Source organism: Anticarsia gemmatalis, chromosome 24, assembly GCF_050436995.1.
Source record: "Anticarsia gemmatalis isolate Benzon Research Colony breed Stoneville strain chromosome 24, ilAntGemm2 primary, whole genome shotgun sequence".
Taxonomy (NCBI): Eukaryota; Metazoa; Arthropoda; class Insecta; order Lepidoptera; family Erebidae; genus Anticarsia; species Anticarsia gemmatalis.
The window spans coordinates 8,595,311-8,622,598 of NC_134768.1; the positions used below are offsets into that span (position 1 = coordinate 8,595,311).

Consider the following 27,288-nt stretch of genomic DNA (forward strand, 5'->3'; position numbering starts at 1 on the left):
TGTTGTTAGCCTTTTGTGATCAAAACTTTAATAAATATTTCATGAAATTATTGACCTTAGAGTAAAACTCTAACCCCCGGTTTCTGAGGTACATTTAAAACTCATACAAAAAGAACGCTATTGAATAGATAAACTACCGCTAAATATATTCAGAAATCGGGGGTAAATAAAGTGTGCTTTTACGAAAACATGGCCAAAATAACCTGTTTTCAGAGTAACTTGAACATTACAAACGTTTTACTCTCAATTGACCTTTAACCAAATGGTAATATAAGTACTTAGCACTATTTAGAGCGGTGCCAAAAAACCATTTAACAAATAATAAAAGATTTCACCATCATGAGTGTAGAAAAACACTTTTATCTTTAACTTATAAATCAAGGGTACTCTATTAACGATATACTATGTTACATAGTATATGTAACTATTAGTGAATGCGGGCTAGATTTATTATAGTATATCTATAGGCAGATTGAGGTCAGAGAACATGTTTGTGTATCATGTGATTTTGGTAGTACAAGGTTTTATTAGAAAAACATGTAATTTTGGGTGTAAGGTTAACTGTATTTGTAAAGTAGATAAAATTATTACATGACTCAAAAGCAGTGTTTTTTAATGTCAGATTATCTAATTTTAATGTAATTTATTTATTATTAATAAACGTGAGTTGTTTATGCTTTTGAGAGATAATAGACAAAAATAGATCTTCATAAGATGAGGTATTGAATAGACTATGAACAAGATTAGATTAAATATTAATTGGATAATGTTATTTGATAAATAATAAAAAAAATGATGTACAGAAAGGTTTACGACTGACAATGAAAAAGTTTCATCAAAAACATTTAGCAAAAAATAAATAGCAATTTTTTTATAGCCTGACCTGAAAATTTTAGCCTGGATCTCATAGTTAGACAATTGTACCACTAAGATTTCCATGTTGTCCTGTATTTAGCCCTGAGCATAATATCTCTACTATCTAGATATTATTATTTATCTCTTGTATGTACAGACTTAGCGTAAACAGATAACAGATTTGTATCACTGCTTAATAGCAGCACAGAACCCTTACAACAGCTCAGTGAGTTTGAACACGTATATCCTGAATGATCGGTTTGGATTGGTTGGATAACATTTTAATTACCTTAACCCAATGTACGAATAACTTGTATTTAGGCATTTAGATACATAATTAGATATTTAATTAGCGGCTAAAAGGACCTTCTACATGTATACCTAAAACCTGTAGAAAGGTCTATAGTTCGATTACCTTGATAGAAATAATTGTTCATAGAAATATTTTTAAGGAACATGTTCAATTGAAACCTCAAATTAGGTAACCCGTATGGTATCGGACCAAAACTATAAACTAATACTATTGTATATTATAGTCTTTTTGATACCACGACCAAGACATCTCACAAATTCGTTAAAATAAAAGCATTTAACTATTTTTTTATCTAATATGCAATAGATGCACCGTTTTACAAACATTTTGAGCAGTATTTTTTTTCTTTGCCATAAAAACTCGGACAGTCACTATCAAATCTATCAACTTACATCCCTCTGCATCCCTTCAAATGCCAATCAACCCTTAAAGACGATACATAGCTGTTCACCCCCATTCGTTTTACGACGCCTCGTGGCGCCAGACGCCAAGTTAAAGGCAACTTTTGTAGCATCGCCGATGATACATCATAATGAAAAACTATTCCACTATCCATTGTGCTTCCGGAATTTTACGGAAAAAATAAGAAAAACATAGGGTTTTTGTTTTATCTTTTACTACTTTTTGCCCGCGATACCTCCTACGTGGAATTAAAAAAAACTAACTATTAATATAAGACCGAGAGTAACATTTTATTTGTATGTTATTTTTTACAGTTTGACGCCTGAACAAATTTAGATAACATTGGGAGTCATATTTCCAGGATAAAGACTTTTAGGACGATAAGAGCGATGTTTTAGGCGACATCAAGTTTGTTTTTAATTTATTATTAACAAAAAATCTGTCTATGTCCCACTGCTGAGCAAAGGCCTGCCCTAAGTTTCCAGTCCCCGCATCACATGATTATTTAAGAACAGAAAATAAATTTATAGCTTTATGTTGCACTAATTTTAAACCGATCTTTTCACCATTAGATACATTATTCTGAATCATCTGCAATAGATGGACACAGGCCAATGATGATGACATTATTTTGATGATTTTCATAGATTAACTTCCACCATAAGCTGTCAAAAACACCTAAATTTTTTCAGGACTCAAATTTATCTTTCGTGCTTCTTCTACAAAAATCGTTTTATACTGCTAATATACGATACAAGCAGAAAAACTTTATATTACAAAACTGTATTGTAAGCTCGGAAGCTAAGGAAGTATAATGATATAATCTCTAATGTGTTTTTAATGTCTGCCCTTGTTTTATCGCGAAATGTTCTCAGACAAATAACGCTTGCTTCCACGATTTTACATACTCGGAAGATATTTTTTATTTATGGGAGTTTGTCGCTGAGCTTTTAAGTTTTGTGTTTTTCCGCATTTTTCTTTTTTATTCTGAATTATTTAATCTGTTCTACAAACAACAACCGGTTTTTACATTAGTATTCTCATTTCTGTCTATATATTTTTATACACTTTTATAGATACTTCATATTTTTCGATTATTGAGATTCTGATGCCTTAATTATCAAATTGTAAATAAGGAAGTAAAAGTGGAGTACAACAGGGTGGAATTTAAATTCTATGTTTTATTGAGTAAGACATATACTGTACTAAATAAAATATGCTTAGATAACTAAAAATCTACTTAATTAGATTTTTTACTATACGATAGTAAATAGAATCCACAATGGTTCTTCGCAGAAACAATAAAGCGAGACCCGAGCTGCTTTACTTTTTCACCAAAAAGAGAAATTGGGGTTGATTTAGAAAACAAATAGCCTGTGTTTGAGCTATCTTCCAAGCAAAGCTTCATCAAAATCGATTCCACGATTTCACCGACAAAGCGTAACAGACAGAATATTCTTTATAAAACCATTAATAACTTTCCCTTGTCCCCAGGTCTAGCAGTCCCCTTCGTAGAGCTAACAGTGACCCACGCATCAGTGCTCACGATCCTAGCGATCAGCTTCGAGCGCTACTACGCGATCTGCGAGCCTCTGCGCGCCGGGTACGTGTGCACTAAGACCAGGGCTACTCTCATCTGTGCCCTCGTTTGGTTCTTCGCGGCTTTGTTTACCAGGTAAGGGTTGATCAGGGTTTGGTGGGAAGTGATGATGGTTAGGGAATGGAGTAGTGATATCAATGTAGGCAAGTAATGTTTTCTTTTTAGAAATGAAATGATTGATCCAAATTGACTTAGTTGTTGAGTAACATAGATGAATTAGTTTTGATAAAATAAGTCTCATTACTTAATAGTTAGATCGGTCTGTATGCGAACTAATAAATTTGTAAGAATATGGTTTTTTAAATAAACATTTAGGTATTACTTGTGTGTTTAATAAACATACACCATCACTGACCACTGTTATAGAATAAGATTGAACTAAAAGATTTTCCCATTTTGGAAATGTGTGTTTTTGGTGCGAAAGTTTTTTGACAGAAATGCTTACACAGAAATGGTTAAAAATGACAAGAATTTGCCTACAGTGTGCAATTTATGTGTGAATTTTGCCTTTTTACGCCTCAGTGATTAACAATGACAGAAATATGCAACTGTCAGAAATGCAGCGTTTTAATCGCGAGAAAAAACCGTGTGCTTTGATTTATAACAGTTTTTGACAGCTATTAACTATACACCCAATATGGACTACGGGTGCGGGTTTTGCTTTGAAAATTGATACAAATATGTGTTTGTGGTTTTTTTACTATAATAGCTTTGAGACTATAAAACTCAGTGTGCTATGGTCAAGAAAATATATTTTGAAGGAATGGCGAAAGGTGAGACATTGAGTATTTTTTGAATTTGTATGGGACTTGGCTAGAGGCTGATTTGAAGCGATTTGTATAGATTATAAGGTACCTCCACCACGCTTTGATTCGGCTTCTTTGTGTTAATAAATGTTAGTTTATTATTGAAATGAGTAAAGGTAACCAATACATTAAAATGCTAAATCGTTATTACATAGCATCACAATATATTATCTTTTTATATATTATTATATACAAAAATGAATCGTCAAATGTCTTGCTTGGCGCTCAACTCAGGAGCGGCTTAACCAATTCGACTTATTGTAATTGTCTTTAAAACACGGGAAAGGTATTAAAGAAAAATCAGGAACGGAGCTGCGCAAGTCAGCTAGATAAATTATTATTATTATTATCAGCCCATATTGTCCCACTGCAGGGCAAAGGCCTCCCTTCCCTCTTTCCATCTATCTCTGTCTAAAGCTATTTGATGCCAATCTTTAGTATGAGAGTCCAACTCATCTCGCCATCTCTTTCTGGGCCTACCGCGTTGATAAATATATATAATAAAATATGACGAAATATAGAAGATATAAAAACTTCTAACAAAATAATTTGTACAGTAATTCATCATAGTCGGTCTGTTTCAAGGGCTACAGATGTTACTGTTATCTGTAGGTACAAGATTTATCTCCGAGCGTTATTCACGTGTCGATCAATTTGACGGATCACTACCATTCACATGAAGCTAAGAAAATCTTTAGTTAAAAAAGGGACTAATAGTTCAGCTATAAGACATTTTTTTCACTGCCTATATCTCACTATCATATTGGTAACTACTCCGGTTAGGCCTTAAGATGTGTTAATAGATTAAAGTCATAAATGCACTGGGTGGAATTTGTATCCGCTGATTATTTATGACACCTTGTTCGCATGTCTGTTATCTCAAACATTAGGGCATAATGGCAAATATTCAACCAGAAATAACAATTAGTATTAATCATTAAATGACAATTACTCGTGGTATTATTATATATCAAAAGTAGGTTACGGTTTACAATATAACCCCCTCCTTCTACCATCTCCAAACCGACCAGCGTTTTTGGTTTCCCCTTAACATTTCCACTAGATTCCAATTTAAAACAAGCATTTTTTTTCGTCGAAATAAATAGGCTATGTAAGTTTACTGAAGTCTCTAAGTCCTCGTAATTTCCAGAACAAAATCCATTACAGTTGTAAAAATAACTAGAATTCTAAAAATAACATCACTCCCACATCACGATTTATGTAACACTTGTTTTCAAGATTAACAGCACCTTTGAAACTTGAACTGAATAACTCTCAAGCACTTTCTCCTGAAGAAAAATACCTCACGCTCATAAAACTTCCCTCCTTAACTCAACTCTCAAGAAAATCTTATTTTTACTTCCTTTATTTCAGGATTAGTTATTTTCAGCCTATATCTTGAAAAACTTAGGACAAAATAAAGGCTCTATTTTTGATATTTTGTTTTGTATTTTTAAGGAAAGTAGGCTAAGAAGAAAATCTAATTAGGTTTGAAACTTACTTAAATTAGTGTTACAAAAGAGGATTATTTAATGAAAGTATTTAGTAAGTAAGTATCCTGAAAGTAAAAACCTGGATATAAATAATAATAATAATAAATTTAACCCATTAATGTCCCACTGCTGGGCAAGGGTCTCCTCCCGTAATGAGGAAGGGGTAAGGCCTTGAGTCCACCACGCTGGCCAAGGGCGGGTTGGGGACTTTGCATGCCCTCAATAAATGTTTTAAACAAATTTTTAGGAATGCAAGGTTTCCTCACGATGTTTTCCTTCACCGTTGGAGCATGTGATAATTATTTCTAATACACACATAACTTCGAAAAGTCATTGGTGTGTTGCCTCGGATTCGAACCTGCGACCACTTGCGTGGGAGGTGTCAACTTATACCACTCGGCTATCACTGCTGCTAAACCTGGATATTTGATAATATTTTTTAGTAAACCTGCCATTTTAAATAACAGAATTGCTTACGATTTTGATATAGAATCATTATTTTTGTTTGCATATTGGACACGTTTAAATAAGTACTATTAAAAGGAAAAAGGGTTTTATGATGGAAGGTTTATGACGGATAACTTATGAACTGATTACAAAATATATCACTTCATGTCTGGATAAGCATGGTCTGTAATTATATCAATCGCAACTTACAACTCTTATATAGAATCCAATACAATTAAACACTATACATAGCAACTACTACAAAACACTAACTACAATAATGTACCAAATCATCTGACTCAAATCCTACATTGTAACAGTCGTTAAGTTTGAAACCAGTTGCCAACCAGTTTCCAACTCATTTGCACTCGGTAAAACTTAGTTCCTTTCCGACTAGTGTTCGTATTATGTGCTATGATGGATAACTCATGTACTGAGTGGGAGTTGCGGGATTTAATTTCAGGTTCTGAGAGCTTGTTTAATTGATGTAGATTTGTGGCTGTGTGATGACTAGATTTTGAAATATATTAGGTTTAAAATAAATATGTTTAGAATTGAAATATACAGTAGTTTAAAATTACTGTACGTTGTACTCGAAGGTGTAGACAGAGGCGTATAAAATTCACCCCCGTTTCGTTTTTTATACTGTTAGTCTCATGTAATAGAAGGAAAGACTATTTTAATTAACTGGTTATATATCAAAATGTTACGGGGTACGATTGAGATATATTCCAGAATGAATTAGAAATACCCAATAGTTATTTGCTCGACCGAGGATGGGAAACGAAATGGAAACCTCATCGTGATAAGTAGTCATATGCACGACAACCCAGGCCGCAGACGCAATTTTTAAAGATACTATAGAAGTGAAATTGATATTGACATTTAAATAAGTTTAAAAGTAGAAAATTGTGAGCAAACCTGCACTCTCAAAAGTTCTTGAAAAGATGCCAAGTCTGTCAGCCCGCATTGTCTAACCGCTTTCATGCTGAAATGCAACCCAAGCTCAGAAGAGAAACTAAATAGATTTATATCCCATAAATTTATAAGATTTTGGCGACAAAAAAGAGCATTTTGAACTTATTTGGCACACATAGTTTTAGTAAATTTGACTGTCTGTCTGAATAATAACGCAACTCTCGATTACAACGTCTCGGGTTCGATTCCCATACAATATTATTTTTAATTTTGTTGATTTTCTTATCTTCATACAACTTGAGGGTTAATATGTATACAAACAGATATGGACTGCGAAAAAAAGCAATTTGCGATACAAATATATAAGATATCGTACCTTCTAAAACAAAACTTTTTAGTTGTTGTTAATACTTAGAAAACAACAGACTCTTTTCAAACTCCATTAGAATTTTAAACTACTAAAAATAACAGTGAACAATAACAAATGTAATATCAAAGTTATTTATCAAAGTCTAGTACTGATGGATAAGTTTCCTTATTATGGAAATACATTGTTTACGATTGAGCCAACAAGTTTGATAGAACAGGGTGTGAGACTAGGGTGAATAGCGGAGCGGATTAGATGTTATCATTTTAGAACTTAAAATTAGATACCATCAGTTTTCATTTTGACTAAGTATTTATCATTTACTTACTTAAAAAAACAAAGTTAATGTGTCTTAGGTGTCTTTCTCGAGAAAAACTTTACTTGCTCTTGTTTATTTTTCAGTTCATATGTTTTACATAGAAGTTTAAGGTTTTGTTTTTATATATTAAATAGGAACTCTGCTTACTCTGTCGCCACAAAGAAGCGATATTTTGAGAGGATTTTTGCATATTAACTAAGTCCAAAATAATGGTCGCCCAGCTAATGAGGTTCACAAATAATAAATAATATTTTATTCATGAAAAATAGGCTTTCTGAGCTCGCCCTTTTTACGAACTTAAACTATGTCAAATCTCAAACATTTAAAATTGAAAAGCATTCAAGGGATACATAATGTTTTTTCACATACCTATATTACTATAGTATAGTAAATACGCAGATGTCGCTCCGCTCACCAATCAGCGTAACACAAACTCCGTCCTAAACTTAGTATTTCAGTGACAGAATTATTCTATGATTGCGAAACTTTGTGATGTACAACGGTGTTCTGAATAGGCCTGAGTTTGATCTACACTCATGAGTGTCACATAACATCAGACATCATGATGTCTGATAATGATCTGATATATGATGTTATTATGTATGGGGTATATAAGTGGTGGAATTAAATCTTATGATGATGTTTGTGACTTACTACCAATAAAAATAGTTCAAGAGACATTCTATTTACTTGGTACATATTATAATACACGCCACGTTAAACACAGTTAAAATTACCCCTTCTATCAATTTAATTTGATCTTGAGTTAGTTTTCTAGTATAATTTTAAATATATTTGGGTCACTTACTTCTAACAATTGCAACAACATGTAAATCAATAAAATACGTGCAGGCTTTTAATGGCCTTTAAAGGGCCCTATCAGAATACGTCTAAATACAGCTAGTCAATCTTGATGGACAGACAGTCATATTATCAAAAAATAGTATAGTTATTTTATTCATATAAATTTTGAAACAAAGAAAGAACAATGTCCAAAGTCGAATAGAAATTGAACATCAAATATTCAACTAAATTGTCATTTCAAAATCCTTGATGACTTTAATACCTTTTATTAAAACCTGAGTGCTTTACCTCTTTGACAATTTTTAAACCCTAATGCTAGATTCTAGACAGACGTTTAAAAACAATTCTTTAATTGCATTGTACTTTTTATGAAGCGCTCATAACCAGTTGTGCTCACCGGTCGGTTAACGATCTCTGGGTTAATCACTCTTCTCGTGCTCATTCCATAGATGGGTAACCTCATAGTAGTATTTGAACTGAGCGTTACCGTAGTCCTTCGGAGATTACGTTGAAAGTCAGTTAAGGTTGTTGTCAATTAAGATAACAGTCTTTAAGTCATGTTAAAGGCCCTTCGGGCGGCTTAAACAGCTTTCGTACTAGATTGACCATACGATAAAGTAAACACAAATACTTATTTATACAAAGAAATTTAGTTTATTTCTGTCTGATATTTCCTAGACTAGACAAATGTTCAACTTTATTAAACAAGTTATTTCGGGAAAGTCTTCAAGGTCTTGAAATTGCTTTACTTTTATGGAAATGAACAAATTGGAGAAAACATTTCTGTTGTAACAAGTTTCAAAGTAAAGAACTAGGTATATATCTTATCTGAACTAGTCTTCATTCACGACATTGTCCACACGAATTGTTGGATTTAGTCATTTTACACCCGTATGTATCTCAGTTAGCAACGAGTGTACAATCAATTGATGGCCACTATTTAATACATTGCTGTTTTAACGTAACGTGTAAATGTACCTACACTACGCTGTACCTAACTGTGACTTTCAAATAGTTGTCAACTGAGATACACGATAGCCTCCCAGGGTTTAAACCATATGTCATGCCGAAGTTCCTCAACCAGCTCGCTGCCATATGCTATGTAAAACGAGCCTATTGTCATATATCTACTGGGTACTTTAGGAAATTCTAAGCAGGTAGTCAATAGATCTACACAAAAGACCTAGGAAAGTCAGTCGCGGGACAAATGTTGGCGATGCAACGCGTGTACGAACTTTAATGTATTTGAATCACGGTAGTCTCTTGAAGACTAAAATCACTGCGTATCGGATATTTCTGTAGCCATGTGAACGAAGGGCCTTATTTTTGTAACCTTTGATTCAAGAATAACCGAGACTTACAACTATTGCTTACTCTACTTTTAAAAATATGCACATAACTATCAACATTGTACAAACAATTGAATCAAAATAAAAAGGACCTAAGGCAAATTCAATGATAATAAAAGTGATAAATCAAATGTAAAGGGATCGTATAAAGGGATAATTATAAATGGAAAGCTTTCTTGATCAATGGAGGAGATTAATTGTGTTCGCAATGGAAATTGAATGTCAGAGCAGAATTAACGACCGCACGCCTATGTAGAATATGTAGTTATTGTACGGGTATATTATAGTTCTTATGGACACTTGTATGTACTTCTTATTATTGGATTTTGTGTATGTTTGTTCTTTATAATGGGTTCTTTATAATACAACGGGGACTGACTTACTGACGTGTTGTGGTGTGTAGAGTAATAGAACGGTAAGGTAAAGTAAGTTTGCCAAGGTCAAGTTTTGGATGGGTGCCCAAGCTAATTTCCTCGAGGGCTTCTTTTTATCGAAATAGTATTTGTTGTAACGTTGGAAGCCTTTGGCTTATAATTAAAACTAAACCAACTTTACTGCCGTCGTACTTCAAAAATGCAATAATAATAATGCGAGTATGACCATCATATCATCATATTTATAATTATCATTGATTTTAAAAGTATAAGTCTGCCTGTATTGCTTCTACAGCTAACAACTGAATTTATCTCAGTGAAAATTGTTAGAGTAAAGGATTACACCCTGAGGATAAATCACTATACCAAAATTAGGCTGGTCAAGGTAGCCTCTCACATTCTGCCCAAAATCCTTTTTATTAAAGTTACATACTTAGTCCCTGGTAAACTTTAGCTTTCATTATGGCAAAACAGTCCAGTATTTCGCCCCTACTACAAGTTGTACAAATACACAACAGCTAAAGCCTATAACCATCTAGGTTGCTAAGCTCAACCAATTTCACCAACTAATAAGGATTACTGACATTTTTCCGCTCCCTCTCGACCTAAATAACAAAACTGTAGTAAGGGCACTTGTACATAGCTTGTACAAGTAAGTAGTCTAGTTTGTAAAATGCGTAGGACGTTGATTTGTGTTTTTATTTCAAGATGTATTTTGCTACAAACTAAATGAACTATAGAATTTCTTTGTGTTTGTGTAAAGAAAGAATCAATGACGTATTCTGGAATGCAAGAAATTATTAGCTATATTTTGTCGAACAGGATTCAAACCTAGTATTAGGGGGTAACAAAGCCAAGGAACTAATAATAAACTTGACGAAAAACTAAATTTTTCGAATCAGATTACTATCATTTTAAAACAGCATTCGATATTGCTTTAGTTAAGAATTTAAGAGTACAAGTTTACAGTAAATCAAGTAATTGCGATCGAACCAAATTCTTTTGAAGGAGGATATAAGCCAGCAGCTTTCGTAGTTTATGGTGCATGTGCCTTTACTCTTATATCATAAACCTCAAGTTTGGGTCCTTTCCACAATCCCTGGACGATGTCCAGTTACTTTATAGTTTTATAGCTGAGCAAGCAGAACATATTGCTCATACAAGCTTTACGCTTTGCATTTTATTGAAGCCTGCAACTGGATTTTAGAGGGACCTAAATTTTGAAATTGTAATATTATGACGGTGGTCTAAATTACGAATGAAGGTACTTTTGAATCTGGTCGTATCTTTTGTGGGAAGTTGCTTCCTTAAGGGCTATTTGGTAGAGCTATTCTCTAGTCTCGAGTCTATAGCAGACAGAAAAAAATGGTGATAATAATAATCTACGTTGTCGTTTCATATTTGCTTTCAATATCTGTTATAATGAAAGGCGAAAATAATGAGTTAAACTCACTTCAATTAGAGTCTCCGTTGTTTTTAATTCTACTCAAGGCAACCAAATTGTTTGATGCTTTTTTTTCAATATGGTTTATTAGAATCCATTTAAAAGCAAATATATCTTATTTTTTATAACTACCCTCAGTCCTCGAGAGCTATGACGTCACAGTTCACAAACTTCATACCTTAAAACTAAATAAAGCCTGCACTTGTCTTAAAAGACAATGACAGATTCTTTTCCCCAAAGAATTTCTACTACAAGTCTATATACGTTATTCCAAAGAATTTTTAATACCGCAGCTTATTGGAGGGAGACACGACATCGTCCGCCATTCCGCTCTATATTGGTTCCGAGTTTAAATAATAGATGGCGTTGTGCAATATATCCTTCGGCGCCATATTGAAAAGTCGGTCGTTTTCAATTGTTCAACTGTTTGAACGGAACGGTTTTTTAATTTGACATTCTTGTTGTAGTGAGTTAGAAGTTTACTTACATTGAAACTAGTTGTATAGTTATTTCAACAGCGACTTATAAGACAGGCAATTGATCGACAAAGTACATGGTGATGCGTTCACTTCCAACGAGGCACGTCAAAGACAAAATTGTCTAACAGGCTTATTGTTTAAAAAAAAAAAAGTTTTCTTAAAATTTCAGCTTTGCTAAAATTACGTAGGTCTGGCAGCTCTGGGATCTTACTCTATTACGAGAAAACAGACTTGACTATAAGGGCCAAGTCTGTCAGTTAAGTCAGTCTCAGTTTGTCACAATTATGACCTACGAATTAATACGTCTTATCGATGACGAGTCCTCTTAATTATCTCATTAGTAAAGAAGAATTGCGCGCGTGTTATAAACCAACAACTCAGTAGAGAGTCTCGTATGCAAGATTCGTAACTAGCGAAGAAAAACTTGATTCATAATTTAGAAACAGTGACTTACATACAATACTTACTTATTTGAAATACAAATAAATCTGTATTAAAAAATGATCTATCTAGATAAATCGCGCATGCTAAGACAATCTACTAAGTTGTGTATTTTCTTTAATATATTTGACTAACAAAACGGCTTTTATTCACAGTTTGTGAAATAAACTAGTGATTGAACAAACCCTTTGTGAGACAAGGTTCGTAAAAGATTCGCTTAACATTACGTGTATGTACGTGACGGCTGCTGTTACGCTTTGTTTGTTGTGCACCTTTACGCTTGATATATTTAGCATACGTCTTGGTATAAGATAGTTGGAGATATTGTAGAGATTGAACTTTCGATAGTATCGAAGTGCGCTTGCAGACTTTCGATACTACCGTAATGTTGTTGTATTTTCAATGTTTTTAATAAAACGAAAGGCTTAAGAATGTTCTATTTGACAATTGACAACATTAATTCGACAATCGGCTTTATCACAAAAATAATTTTTACACTAGTTATTTGATAATTATGATCGTTTGTTAGTGTAACCAGACAATAGTTGGGAATATTTAACGTTTTTTTAAAATATATAGATATACTTATAATTAGTTAGTTCAATACTTTTTACGTCAATTTTGATATGATAATACTTAAAGCATTTTAGTTTTTATAACTTATAATCTAGAACATTTGAATTGAACGTTAAACCATACAAACGTTATACACATGTTACTAAATACAATAAGCTGAAGAAGACACATTATCAGGTTCTCTGACAATCAAAATAATAGATAAATGAATACATGATTACACTCATGTGCCGTGGAATAAGATACAAGAATCAAAGACCTCACATTTCAAGATTTAACATACATTTTCTGCAGTGTTTCAAGTTATAAATATTTCAACAGTTTGCTGCGAGACGTGAGTGATTGTTTCACGTAATTTCAGTACTATTCGTGATTTAGTTTTGACAATTTGTTAATATTTAGAAAGGTTATGTATATTATTTTTATTGAAGAATGTTGTATAACTTTACATACAATCTGAGCCATTAAATGTAGGTAGACATAAATAAGGATTGAATGTATATATATATATATATATATATATGTACATAAATAATGTTTAAAGTTATTATAGATTTTTTAAGTATTTTGCTAAACTAAATGTCTGGTCTCTGAGCAAAAGCTCTGCTTATGTTCAAAATCTAATTAATGCCTAATATCCATAAGCTATTTTACATACGTTGATGAAATAATAGGAAAAGGTATTTTAAGTTAAAGAACAAAAACATTACATGTTAAAGTTATATTAATAACTATCGTAAAAAAAACTTATTTCAAAGTTTATCAAACTTATGTATCTATCTTACACAAATAAAATAGGCATGGTAAGTCGGGTATATTTTGTAAATGTATTTACTACAACTGTGACGTCATAGTAACGTGTATGCTAAATATATTTAAAGTTTTGATGTGCTATCAATGTTGTCGTGCGTTTAATACGTTTTTGTTGTTTTTGCATGTTTTACGTGTGTGCTTTATTTTGGGATGTTTTTGGATTAGAGTGTTGTTTTTAAATTATTAGATGTGTTTAGTATAAGTTGGTTATTTTTTAAAAGTATTTATTTAAGGTATATTTATCATCACGTAGAATTTAAGGTGACATATTTAAACTTAATAAAAAAATCTGGTAACTGTCTTATTTTGGAGCACTTAAAGAATAACTTTGAAATTAAATAAATACATCAGATTTTCATAGACATTTTACAAAAATGTATAATACTAATCTATTATTTATTTTCTGCGTGCTTAATCCAAAACTAATCACAATAATTTAAAAAAATGTAAAGTTGTTATTAATATACACTTTCAAAAATTTTCATATTTTGATGTTTTCAAATTCCTTATCCATACATTTCCAATAAATACGATATATCAAAATCTATCAGAAAACAAAATAATCTATTAGTGTGCACGCCAAATAGGCGGGTAGTTGAGCACAGAATACGCCGAGTCGCTGACTCATCACCGACAGATGAACCATTAGAAGACATGGCCGAATTCACTTCGACCCACTTACAAAGACATACTAGTGTCTACTACTGGCTTGCATTAATAATAACAAGCATTAAAATGACAGCAAATAATATAATCTAAAATGATGTCATAGTTTTAAAATAAACTGGTCGAATTTTAAAGGACAGTAATTCTGCAGAGTGCTAACTTTTTTGAGAAATTACAAAAACGACTTTCTGACGTAATTACTAAATAATTTTTGTCAAGTTAATTAATAATAATATATCGTTACGAATAACGATAATAAGTGTGTAAAATACTTTATTATTTAATGAGGTAAAATGCGAATGGAACGTACGCGTAAGCTTTACCTATCATTATAATACTGTATAAAAAGTAATTATGAAAATAAATTGATTTAAATTAACACTTTTATAACAGTTACATAAAACTCTATCAAAATTACCTTTTTTTTTCTTACAATAAACATACAAACGATAGTATTCCTCAATTGTTATAACAATGACCATTACAAAGAAACAATTAAAATAACCATAAACAATCTGTCAAACACAATGAGATGAGAACACAGTTTTTCTTAATAGTTGAAACTAAACGATTTGTGGTGGTAATCAACTATTTGTTGGCCACTCATTGTACTGATGAATGGGCTAGGCAGAATCAGATGTTATGTAATGTCTGCCTAGAGGCGAAGTTATTAAACATTATAGTAGTTTGTACTTAGATGGATATTGGAAATGGTTGTGGTCATTTGAAACGGAAGCTTTAGTAATTAAAATGTGATTTGAAGAATGAGAACAAAATGTGCTTAAATACGTCAAACTTATACTTAAATTAAATAAGAAAAACAAGGTTGTATCATATCCGAGTAAATATCATTTTTACTAAAAACTTATTTAAAAATGCTGTGTTTTAATAAATACGACCATAAAAATAACAAAATTCAACCACGGGTTTATTTAATTATGTTGAAACAAAATGGGTTATGTTTATGTATAAAGACATTTTTTAAATACCGTTGGTATATTTCATCACAAGTAGGTACTTCAGATGTTTTTCAAACTAATTGCTTAAACTACAACGCCAAAACATTACGCTCCTTTGCATTGTGCAGTCGAGTAAAAATATAAGAGTGTGACAGTTACCAAAATATACAGCAGCAATTCATTATAACGGTCATTTAATTAATACCAGAGTTAAATATGTCACCATAACAATTATTTTTAATTAACTAGGAAATAACGGCGAGGAAATAGCGCCACATTAATGTCTATATGATTTAATATTATTTACCAAATATTTCATAATATATAGACCACATGTAATTATAGTGCTGTTATTAGTTTATCACCAATTTATTTTAATTATTTTTCCTGTAGATTGATATTTATATGTTTCCACACTTTATGGGGAAATCACATTGAAAGCTACACGCAGACATTTTTTAAACATGCTGTGCATTAAAAGTTAAAACAACCGATTTGATGAAAATCCCTTTATTTTGGTTTATGATCGAACCTCTATTTTGTTACAAGAAGAACTTATAAATGATAAAAATATTACCCTAAAAAGTCGGGTAAAAAGGTTTCTTTTAAGTAAAAGATACCATTGAAACTGTTACTGGTCAACCCTTTACCATATCATGCATACATTAAGGCTTATTTCCTCTCTGATTACACGTAGAGACTTATCAATTCTAACCGCACAGCGATAAACTTGTTTACATTTATTTCAATGTGATTTGTCCCTATGTAAATAAGGCACTTCAATGTAGATAGTTAGTAGAATCACCTATTAGTTGTAGTATCAGTAGCTAGCGGCTATATCTATGATTTCTTCTCTTGCAGTCCAATCCTGGCGATAGCGGAGCACCACACCACGACCCGAGTCGACGGCACCACCTACTCGCAGTGTCTCACTCAAGCCATCACGTTCTGGCAGATCACATTCTTCATCGCCATCATAATACTCCTCTACGCACTACCTCTCATCATATTAATCGTATTATACAGCGTCATTGCCAAAAATCTTATTACAGCAGCCTCTAAAGTAGTTATGAACAAAACTGTTGATCCGTACAACACTCGCGCGAGGAAACAAGTTATATTAATGCTAGGGACCGTTGTATTGTGCTTCTTTTTATGTTTAATGCCATATAGAGCGCTTACCTTATGGATAATCATGACACCAGCTGAGCATTACGACGATATGAGCCCGGAAAAATGGTACAATATACTTTACTTCTCAAGAGTAATGTTATACATAAATTCCGCGATTAATCCTATTCTATACAATTTGATGTCGTCAAAATTCCGCATAGGATTCTGTAAAGTCTGCATATGTTATAAGAAGAAACTAGAAAATAAGACGAGAAGAGTTCAAAGAACGATCACAAACGGATCGACTACAAGTAGTAGTTTAACTCGAACGACAAACAGTTTAAAGAAGCTTTTCAGCCACAGAGGGAGCATCGATCGTACTGACACCGAGTCGGAGAGCAAAGACGAGGTTGAGAGGGGTATATTTGATAGAATATTTGCTAACAAAACATTTGTGAGACAACAATCGGCGCCTGTTTGTTCAAATACAAAGCCAATAATAAACAGAATGAGGAGTGAAGGGAACATTGAGATATCTGAAGTTGTAGATGTCGATAATAGAGTTGATAGTGGTGATGATACTGGCAAGTTTATTTGTCATTCCAATAGTAAAAATAATAGGTCGGACGAAGTAGAGGGCCGGACACATTCACTGAGGCGTAGCGTGTTAATAAACAGTGCCAAAGCTAGGAGCATGGATAGTGAGAAGAAATTCGTCTCGTACCAGAAGATAAAAGTGGACTGTGTTGTAGCGTTTCAGAAGTCTAAGAGTGTTGATTACGAGTTCCCTGAAAGTTTTGTATGAGATTGTTATGGTTTTGTTCCTTAGAATTAAGTTGGCAAAAGTTTTAATAAAGGAACGACCGTTATTGTTTGTTAGCTGAAATGGATTTTTTTGTAGATTGTTGACGATTCAAAAGACTTATTCATGCAGTATTCATACCTTAATCTATCTTTAAATATATAACACTGTTATGATACCTAATCTTATATTAAAAACTCAAAATAGGGGAGTCTAAACCAACCATCAAACCTTTTCTTATCCGACTTCAAAAGAAAGGAGGTACTCAGTTAATCCCGATATTTCGTTCATGTCACAAGGTTTTATTTTTGGAAACAGTTTCATAGATTTTCTGTAAAATTTTGACATTAGACTCCATTTTGTCAAAAGCAACATATAATTTTGAACTGCCAGAAGATAATTATAAAACTTTAATTAATTAAGGAACTGTTTGTATTATTATAAAAAGCTGTTAATGTAATAGAACAAATTGTATTAAGTGTTTGTCTCATGTTATCAATGTGATTGAAAATGCCTATTTATTTAATTATTATAGGAAACAAGATATTAATTATAATAACTGCCAAAGTGTATTTGTTTATTATTCCTAACCCATTTTCTACGCTTGCAGCTTTAATTTAAGTAAGTAAACTACTGTTTTCTTACTCTAACACTGTGCCTTTAATACCCGGTAAGTGTAAGCAGATGTGTGATAAGAGAATGAGAATATTCGAACATATATTTAAAAAGCCAAATAACACTTTGCCCGACCCAGGAATCAAACCCGAAACCTCAGGATCTTAAAGGTTACTATGTTTTCTTTTCTTGATCACAAAGACTATTGTTGGTTTCAAATAATTTCTATAGTATTGAACATGTCGTGCTATTCTTAATAATTATCTCATAAGTACCCAATTTCCAAAAGGAAGTAACAAATAACTGTTTCAATATCACAACGTCATATGTCGCGCTAGATCGTAAAGAACGCTCGTCATTTCGATATTGAGTTGTCAACCTCGCTGCCAACTGTTACTTGAGTGTTAATAATCGGTTTAATTGTTCTTATAACTGCTTGGAAGTCGGCTGCGAAGATATTTTCAATATCCAGCGTTTAAAGGTATAGCTATCACCTTGCAATATAGCTCGGAAATTGAATTGACTACTGCTGCAAATGGTATTGGACCAAGACCGTAAGTTAAAGATGGGAGTCAATTATAATTATTTATGCGTACATTATACAGATACAATATATTTTTCACAATTTTCTCGCTCCGGTGTGATAGTAGGCCAAAGGAATTGGCTAAAAGGTCAGCCTCTTGCCATTCTAAGTATTATACACAGGATCGTCAGCTTGGTGACAAAAGTGTACTGAGAAATCCAAATAGATTCTGGGCAAACATTGAGAATTTCTTAAAAACATTACCTTTAAAATACCTCAGGGAAAATGTTGTCACATGTATTCTTTAAATAATCATAAAGTTATCATCAAAATACATATTAACTTCTGTAAAATAATTGTTTATAATCATGCAACACGAAAGTTTAGTACAATTAGAAACAGAAGCTAAAAACTCTTAAATATACGTAGAATAAAACATAAAAGACACCCATTTTACAACACACACATTTAATTATTCAAGTCGTTACGAACAATATGGATTCCGCAGCCCACTGCGTAATGAATGGGTGATCTAAGACAATGCATAACGTAAGTTATGTCTCGTTTAAGTTATTGCACGCTGACAATGGAGGGCAGTGCAGGGTTGGGAGTTATAGAGTATGAGTTTTATTTGTTCCGTATGTTAAATCGAAATGTAGTTCAAAATCAAATCATTTAATCATTTAGGTCAAATGCTGACACTTATGATAGTCAATGACACAGAGGGTGAATTTACCGCTAGTTCGGATGGTAGGACCAATGAGAAGAGCTGGCAAGAAATATTTATAAAAAACGCACCGGCTCAATTTTATCCCGTTGATTCCATTCCCATAGGAATTTTGATCCCATACAAATCTTGTCCCGACAGTTACAAACATTTAAATAACATTTTCCGAGACAATAAAGAGCTAAAAGGTTAGTGTCAATATTTTTTATCCAAATCCGTTATCCAATTTTTCTTTTTGTGTTGTTACATAACAAACATCCAGTCCATACAAATGTGATAGCAAGTTACTCTGTTTTAAACGTGACATGTGCACATAATATTATAATGGAACGGATCTTAAACGCAATTGAAAATTAAAAGTTATAAATAATTAAATCGATTGTATGAAATTTGACAGACTGATAGATAGATATTATTATCCTTAAAAGAGGTCTAGAGAATTGCAAGAAACAGCTAACTATGCAATTCTTCTGTGCAAAACGTGATACCGGATATTTTTTTGTAATATTCAACCAAAATTAGTTAATGAAAACCTTATATACAAAATAAAATTATTTCCCTTGACCTTTCCTCCTTTGTAACAAATAGAACAAGTATTTGTATGTTTGTTTAATTACATACAAAGGTCTACATTGTACGGTTACCTTGTTGCAATGGGATGGTACTCTCGGGAGCTGTAACACTACAACAATGGGAAGATTGGTTACTTACGTCTATTTGTAGGTTGAGATAGTACATTAGACCACAATAATTTAGCTGAACAAGATTGCTTATAATTTCATTATTGATTGCTAGTGAATTACCAAACAGCCAAAAGTTCGGTGTAAAATTTTTGATAATATTTTGTATATAATTGACTAATAATGCTTGGCTGAGTTTGTACTGAATTTAAAAATAATGTTAGCTAAAAAATATGTTTGTACTGTGAATTTTTAAGAGGAAACAGCGGCTACCTATTCATAGAAAATTAATATTATTACAATATGCATTGAAACAAAAAATGGAAATCGAAATAACGTGCCTCTCTGTTAAATTGCTTAGACAATTAGCAAAATATAAAACTTTCTATGATTGATATTGCTAAATTCAGTCAGTCCAAGTAAACCTAGCTTGTTTTTTCGGATATAATCTCAGTTGACAACTAGTATACGTTAAATTTATGGTCACTTTTCATTGCATTACTGCTTTGACGTAACGTAATCACTATAATCTAAGAGAGTAAACAATGTACAGCATATTGGCTTTCAAATAATTGTAAAGGTGAGAACTATTTAAGCCCTCCGGTTACAAGATCAAGCAAACACATATAAATAATTCATGGGCACGTTAAACCCACCCAAAACTACACATACAAATTCAACGAAAAGCACCTCCTTAAAAGTTTCCTAAGAACTTGTCTTTCCGCAACCTCTCCCATATTTTAAACCCCAACTTTACCAATTTAATTTTACCTAATTACTCACATAACCTTTCATTTACAGAACTCATATCAAAGTTAACCCCGTTTTCAAATAGAGGGTGAAATTCTATAAACTCGAGCTGTTTGTTCAGTAAATAGATATTCATGATTTCGACACAAATACTGTGTTTACAATTGATATTACTATTGAAGAGTTTCGTATCTATTGCTAGGGAATCAGAATTAATTCGAAAACTGTTTTATCGTTGAAATTTAGAAAAAAAAATTGCTTGGGCGAGTCAAGCAGCTTTTTGTTCAATTTTAGGTTTGATTCTCGGATCGAGTAGTGTTATTGTGTTTCGAGCCTGTTTAGATTATTTGTTGAATTATACTGAAATAACCAATATTCTGTCAATAGGGGATTCTGTGCTAAATTGGTAAAGTGTGATGTAAAAGCTGTAGGTTTAAGAAAGTAAGTATTAAAACGGACAACCCTGATTTAAATCGTCCGTTACTCGTGTCTAGTCTCACATGCCTCCGCGTTTAACAGATTTTATGATGCATAACATTTCATTCCAACAAATTGTGCAAAGAGCTATTATATTAAAACTGTAAATACGTATAAAATCTATCAATCAAACGACAGCTCATGAACTTTAGCGCGATGTCCAAAATCGTTGACATTTTAAATGTACTACAAGTATAGTTCCTACGCCGCCCGTTAGAGGCGTTGATTTGATTTTCATACACAATTTCTTCGATAGCTAGGCCGATGTCGGCAGTGGTAGAGAATCGCGCTACAGGTATTTATGACACAAAATTAAACCTTAGAGCACATCCGTACCAAACAGTAGCTTGATTCTTTACTACTGTCAACTACCCACAACTGGCTAGCTGTCGAGAAATTATACGAGAAAATATGTTTAGCGCCTCTAGCGGGCTCCGTAAGAACTATTTTGGCTGTACATTTTAAATTTTAAACACTCGTACAGTACAGATTACACAGAATTGCGCTACCGTTGCTTCATTTGCGTTCATTATTTTTACCCTATTTCTAACAAACCTTTCAAACTATTCATGTAAAATACTTCTGCCTATTCTATAAGATAATAGTCTTGTTATATTACTCACAGTCTAGCTCTAAGTTTTAAACGTCGTCAGACAATGCAATAACGTTGATAGTTCGACGGTTAACAACTTGATCGACTGTTGTCTTCAATTGTATGACGAGGATAAAATTAACTTTATATAGTTTATTGAGTGTTTATGAACTAGTTGACACGTGGCTTTGTCTGTGTTATATCATTTTAGAGTAAAAGGTTTTCACCGGGTATTTTCGGGATGCAAGTGTTTAAGGTATAAGATTAATGACCGCGAAATCCTTGGTTCAGTTACTGGGTTTTGTTGTAGCATAAATATTGAAAAAAGGCTTTGAGTATAAAATATTTTAAAGTTTACCGGGTATTGTTGCGATGCAAGTTTTTAAGGTATTAGAGTGGTAATTGCAAAGTCTTGGGTTCCGTTTCCTGGTTTTGTTGGAGTATAAATATTGAAAAAAGGCTTTGAATATAAAATATTCGATGTTGCCTTAGTGAAATTCGGGTTTCATTTGACCCCAAAACCGTGGTCGTCCCCAAAAATTTCCTTTAAATAATGAAATGAATAAAAGCGAATAACTTGTTAACAACAAGTAACTTTTAAATGTTAAATATATGTATAAGTTTCTAATGGGACGTTAAAAATATGACTTTATAATTTGTATTTGCCATAAAATCCAGTTAAAAGTGGATTTTTAACTTCGCATAATCTTTGTAGACTTTAGTAAGTAGTAGCCAATTAATTATTAACCAAGATTAACTGTTAGTAATGACAAAACCAATAATTAGCGGAACAGTAAGTAATCAAGGTTTTAGTGCGAAGTTGCCATTACGAGCGCCCCCTGGGGGGCTGTGATGTAAATAGCATCAATTACAATGAGTCCTCCTTAACGCATTATTTCTTGTTTGGCTTGTTTCTAATGTAGAGGTGTTTGACCTATTGACAGCTTTATTTTTGGAGATACAGTAAGTTATATTAAATGAATAGATAAAGAATGTATTATACATAACATTATGAGTCGCTTTTTAAAATAGGGAAGATGATAACAAATGCTTGCTTAAAAACATGACAGTAGAAAAGCAAAATTAGCGTAAGATGTATAAAATTTTATTTTATAAATAAAAAGTTATTAATATTACTAGCTGACCCGGCAAACGTTGTTTTGCCATATAAATAAAAAAAAAGTGTCACTAAGGGGTATGAAAAATAGAGGTTGGCCGATTCTCATAGATACCGGATAAGCACAAAAAATTTCATCAAAATCGGTCAAGCCGTTTCGGAGGAGTATGGCAACGAAAACTGTGACGCGAGAATTTTATATATTAGATGACCATGATACTGAAGTATTCAAAATGAAAATGTTTTATTAGACGTAATAATTTAAATTCATATCTTAATCAGATAAAAAATTACAGATAAAAATAAAATAATAATTAAAATTCCCTCTTTTGTCGTGAATATCTCACAAAAGCGCCTTTTAAATAAAAGCCAATTTAATCAATTAAATATATACTTTTCTTAATTTCCACGATTTTAGACAGTTTTGACAAATTTATATAATTTTGCCAGACAAAACATTTATTAATCCCTAGTACTAATAACAAAGAATATTTTTTAATATTATGACCCCTTGAACTTTGTTAAAAATGATAACCAACCAACTTAGAGAAGATAATGCTTTCACTCTGGACCATTTTCTAAAGACTCTTATGCTAGAATTGCAATATATTTACGAGTATATTGCAGTACCACTAAATGTGTAACCTTATTCCTCATCATAATTTTTAAACTCTCGCGTTGCGTGTTTAATTTATACTAATATTATAAATGCGAAAGTAACTCTGTCTGTCTGTCCGTTACTCTATCACGCCTAAACTACTGAACCAATTTTCATGATATTTGGTATGGAGATATTTTGATACCCGAGAAAGGACATAGGCTTCTTTTTACCCCGGGAAAATGACGCATTTCCATGGGAAAATTCAGGTGGCGGACGAAGTCGCGGGTAAAAGCTAGTGTATAATAGAATAGAATTTTGAGTATAAAACAAATAGAATCCTAATGTTTTTGACAATGCCCGGCTTTACTCTGGCTAACACATTAATTGTATATCTGAAATACCAAATAGAGAAAACAAGGAAACCCATACTTATTCAATACAGTTGCTACACAAAAGTAACTTCAACAAGATCAGTTTCACCATTTTCCCGGAACACATTCAATGTACGAGTAATACGAGTATGTATCAACATGAACGAAGGCTCTCCGTAACTGAAATCATGTAAAACATGACCATCATTTACAATTTAAATGACTTGATTCATCAAAGCGTAATCGTCGCTCGCGAAGGGAAATTGGGATGAAAATATCAACGCTGTTTACAGGAAAATACTGAAGCCTACTTTACTAATAATAGCTAATACTTAGTATGAAATGGTACGGTTTGTTTGTTTGTAGTTTTAGGAACTAATTATTTTAATACATTTTGTGGCGAGGATACACGTACGTATCGAGATTCTAAATCAATGTGAGCAGAGTACTACAGTAAGGTATAAGTAAGGCCATGGTTGGTAAATGAAGCAAAATAAAACTTAAGTAAAGGTTTGTATATTGATAGACAGGTTGAACGATATAGTTACACACGGCATAAAGTAATAAAAGTACGCTGGAAGTACCTTTGCTACTTGGAGATGTCTATATTGTACAAAAATAATCAGGAAAAAACACTTTATTAAATATTCTAATAAGCGATTTCATACCAGAACAGTGGCTTCAGTAAATACTACCAATTAGAGTCAAAACGTTGTACTGCGAAGTTGCATAGAACGTAAAACAGCCTCCACAAACCTTCATGTTATCTACCAGACACAAATTCCACGAGAATAGTAACCCGTAAAACCTAATGTTTCTACCAAATAATACAAATAAAAATGTCCAATATCTCTCCAATATTTCTGGTCAGTTAATTTTCTGCCTGATTGGGAGCAGTTGCTCTGATTATTTTGCCACCATTATATAGGATTTTCGCTAGACTTACACATTAGTAGAGAAATGTGCTACTTAATTACTTATTAGAGGTTAGGGTTTATTAGGACGCATTATTAGGCCTTAATATTGAGAACAGATTTAGGTGATTACCAAAATTGATTCGCTAAATTTACAGTTCATGCAATTCGGTATTTTATAGATATATAGTTTAAATATTTATTGAAGGAATCATAACCATCTTTTATAGTCTAAGGATTATTTACATGATTTTAAACGTGTGTGGTGTTAAGGGAAATCCAAAAAATACTCATTCCACCTTGAGGAACATACAAAACCGAGGCTATTTGCAACCAAACTCGAAATAATTCGTAAATCATACCAATATCAGTAAGTTGCGCATCGTGAAATCGAACCCACGACACCCAGTCTTTAGACAGTAGTACAGAATCCTTTCAATAAGAGGCTCCTGACAAACAATGACACACAGTAGCTAATAGGTATGTAATTATGATGACAAGTCACAACAAAGTTAGCGAGATTAATATTCGCGTAACACCTGCCATGATTTAATTAGTTTATACATTCTATTTCAAAGTCAAATTAACGTCGACGCCTACTCTGCGGCGCTACAATGTACAATATTATATTATTTGACAAACATGCATACTTGTTCTTCTATGTATAGCGAATTAGTGTTAGGCATAGCTCTCCTTTTAACATGAGAATAGACCTCAATCGAACGCACTGGCTTAAATCAGCTAGAATGCCTAGTCAAAAAGGAAATTGTGTTTCGTAATTATTGACACCTTGATTTAAATCCACAACCTTCGACGTAGTAAAAAAGATTAACACTAATCTTTACATTACGGTTGTAACTCGACAAGACATTTAGGTATAAAGTATACCGACGAAAAAAAATTGGCCTTATTGATAAAATGGCAATAGTTCTTTTCAGCGAATACTGTCTTTAATACAAAAATTAATCTAATTCCCTTGTCCACAGCCCTATCCTCGGCGTAGCAACCTTCACGTACGAGATCTTCGAGGACGGCACAGAAGTCCCAGTCTGCCTCACTCAAGCCGACACCTTCTGGTCAGCGCTGTTCTTCATCCTCACCATCGCCATCTTCTTCATCGTCCCTCTCGCAGTACTCCTCGTGCTCTACAGCGTCATCGCCAAGAACCTCATGGAGAACCCCGTCATCATAGCGCAGAACACCAAAAACACCAACAACTCAGGCAACGTCATCAGATACAGAAAACAAGTCATACTCATGCTCGGTACCGTTGTACTCTCATTTTTCATCTGCCTTCTCCCCTTCAAAGCTCTCACTCTATGGATCATCGTATTCCCACCAGAGACAATAATGTCATTAGGTATAGACGGTTACTATATACTTTTATATTTTTGTAGAGTTATGCTGTATTTGAATTCGGCGATCAATCCAATATTATACAATTTGATGTCGTCTAAATTCAGGGAGGGATTCGTTAAGTTGTTAAGGATAAATAAATTGATGAGGTGCAGTAGGAATTTGAGGGAAACAATGCAGAGAAGGGACACCTTCAATACGACCACTTCGACAGGCTTTTCTAGCAGTCAGAATACTTCTGACTCGTTCTGGAGAAGATACAGCAATAGAACATCATCACAGAAATATTTTGTGAATAGGGAAAGTAAGAAAATTAAAGAAGAAACTGTTCAGCAGATGAAAGTAGGTGAAATCATAAATGTTGAGAATACAAGACGTAACAGTATGAAATACATTGCTGCTCTCAATGAAAATAACGATACATTCGCCGAAGTACACGACGATTGTTCCAACGAACTAGCAATAGACACTGCCAATGAGAACAATAAACAAATACAAATATTAAACCTAGATGTTAAAACTAATAATGTATATTCTATAACACTAGATGTAAGCGACTCGGTCGAGGGTAGAAATAAATTTGTTTGTATACCGACACTTGATAGAGAGAAAAATATATTTATATACGACTACAAAACTAAGGAGAGTTTTGTATGAAAACATTATATTATTTGATGTAGTGTGTGTTGGCTTATAGCCAAATAAATCAGTGCATTTACTTAAGACAAGTAAATAGATTTACGATGGATTCATACATTGAGATAATCATAATATTATAAGAAGGGAAGTTTTGTTTATTTTATTTGTTTTCACTTCTTGGTTTGTGTTGGAACTTTGTCATATTATTGATGGAAGTATTTTGGTCAGTTCTGGGAATAAATTGTGCGGAAAGAAGGCTACAAAGGGCAGACAATTGACACTTAACGATAACTTTTTGTCGGGTGTTGAGACAAATATTTTTGTATTTGGCTACTGTTGTGTTTATTTATTGTTCGGTCGCCTCGCTTCGCTATTAGTTGTTGGCTTATAATGTAATTGATAAATTGTTTTGATACTATTATGTATTAATAAAATACGAGCATTACGTGTTTGATATATTTATTGACAGAGAATGCCAAATCGTTATATGATTAATATATGGCATCTACCATAGAGTAGAAGGAGTTTAGGTGGAGTTTAGGTTCACCACATTTCTCCCCTCCTAACCTCTTAGCTGTTCTGCTGA

At 32.9% G+C, this 27,288-nt stretch overlaps 1 protein-coding gene across 2 annotated transcripts in view; it reads left to right on the plus strand.

The window, feature by feature from the left end:
• ETHR (ecdysis triggering hormone receptor) overlaps positions 1 to 26,982 on the plus strand; it is a 110,310-nt gene extending 83,328 nt beyond the window's left edge. The window contains exons 4-5 of one of the 2 annotated variants that reach the window (XM_076130630.1): positions 3,065 to 3,245; positions 25,694 to 26,982. In XM_076130630.1, coding sequence (XP_075986745.1) covers positions 3,065 to 3,245; positions 25,694 to 26,720 — 1,208 coding nt within the window. In that variant the 3' untranslated portion in view covers positions 26,721 to 26,982. Of the gene's footprint in view, positions 1 to 3,064; positions 3,246 to 16,286; positions 17,899 to 25,693 lie in introns of those variants that run through there. The other variant, XM_076130629.1, reaches the window with a different exon arrangement.
• Positions 26,983 to 27,288: the final 306 nt, after the last annotated feature.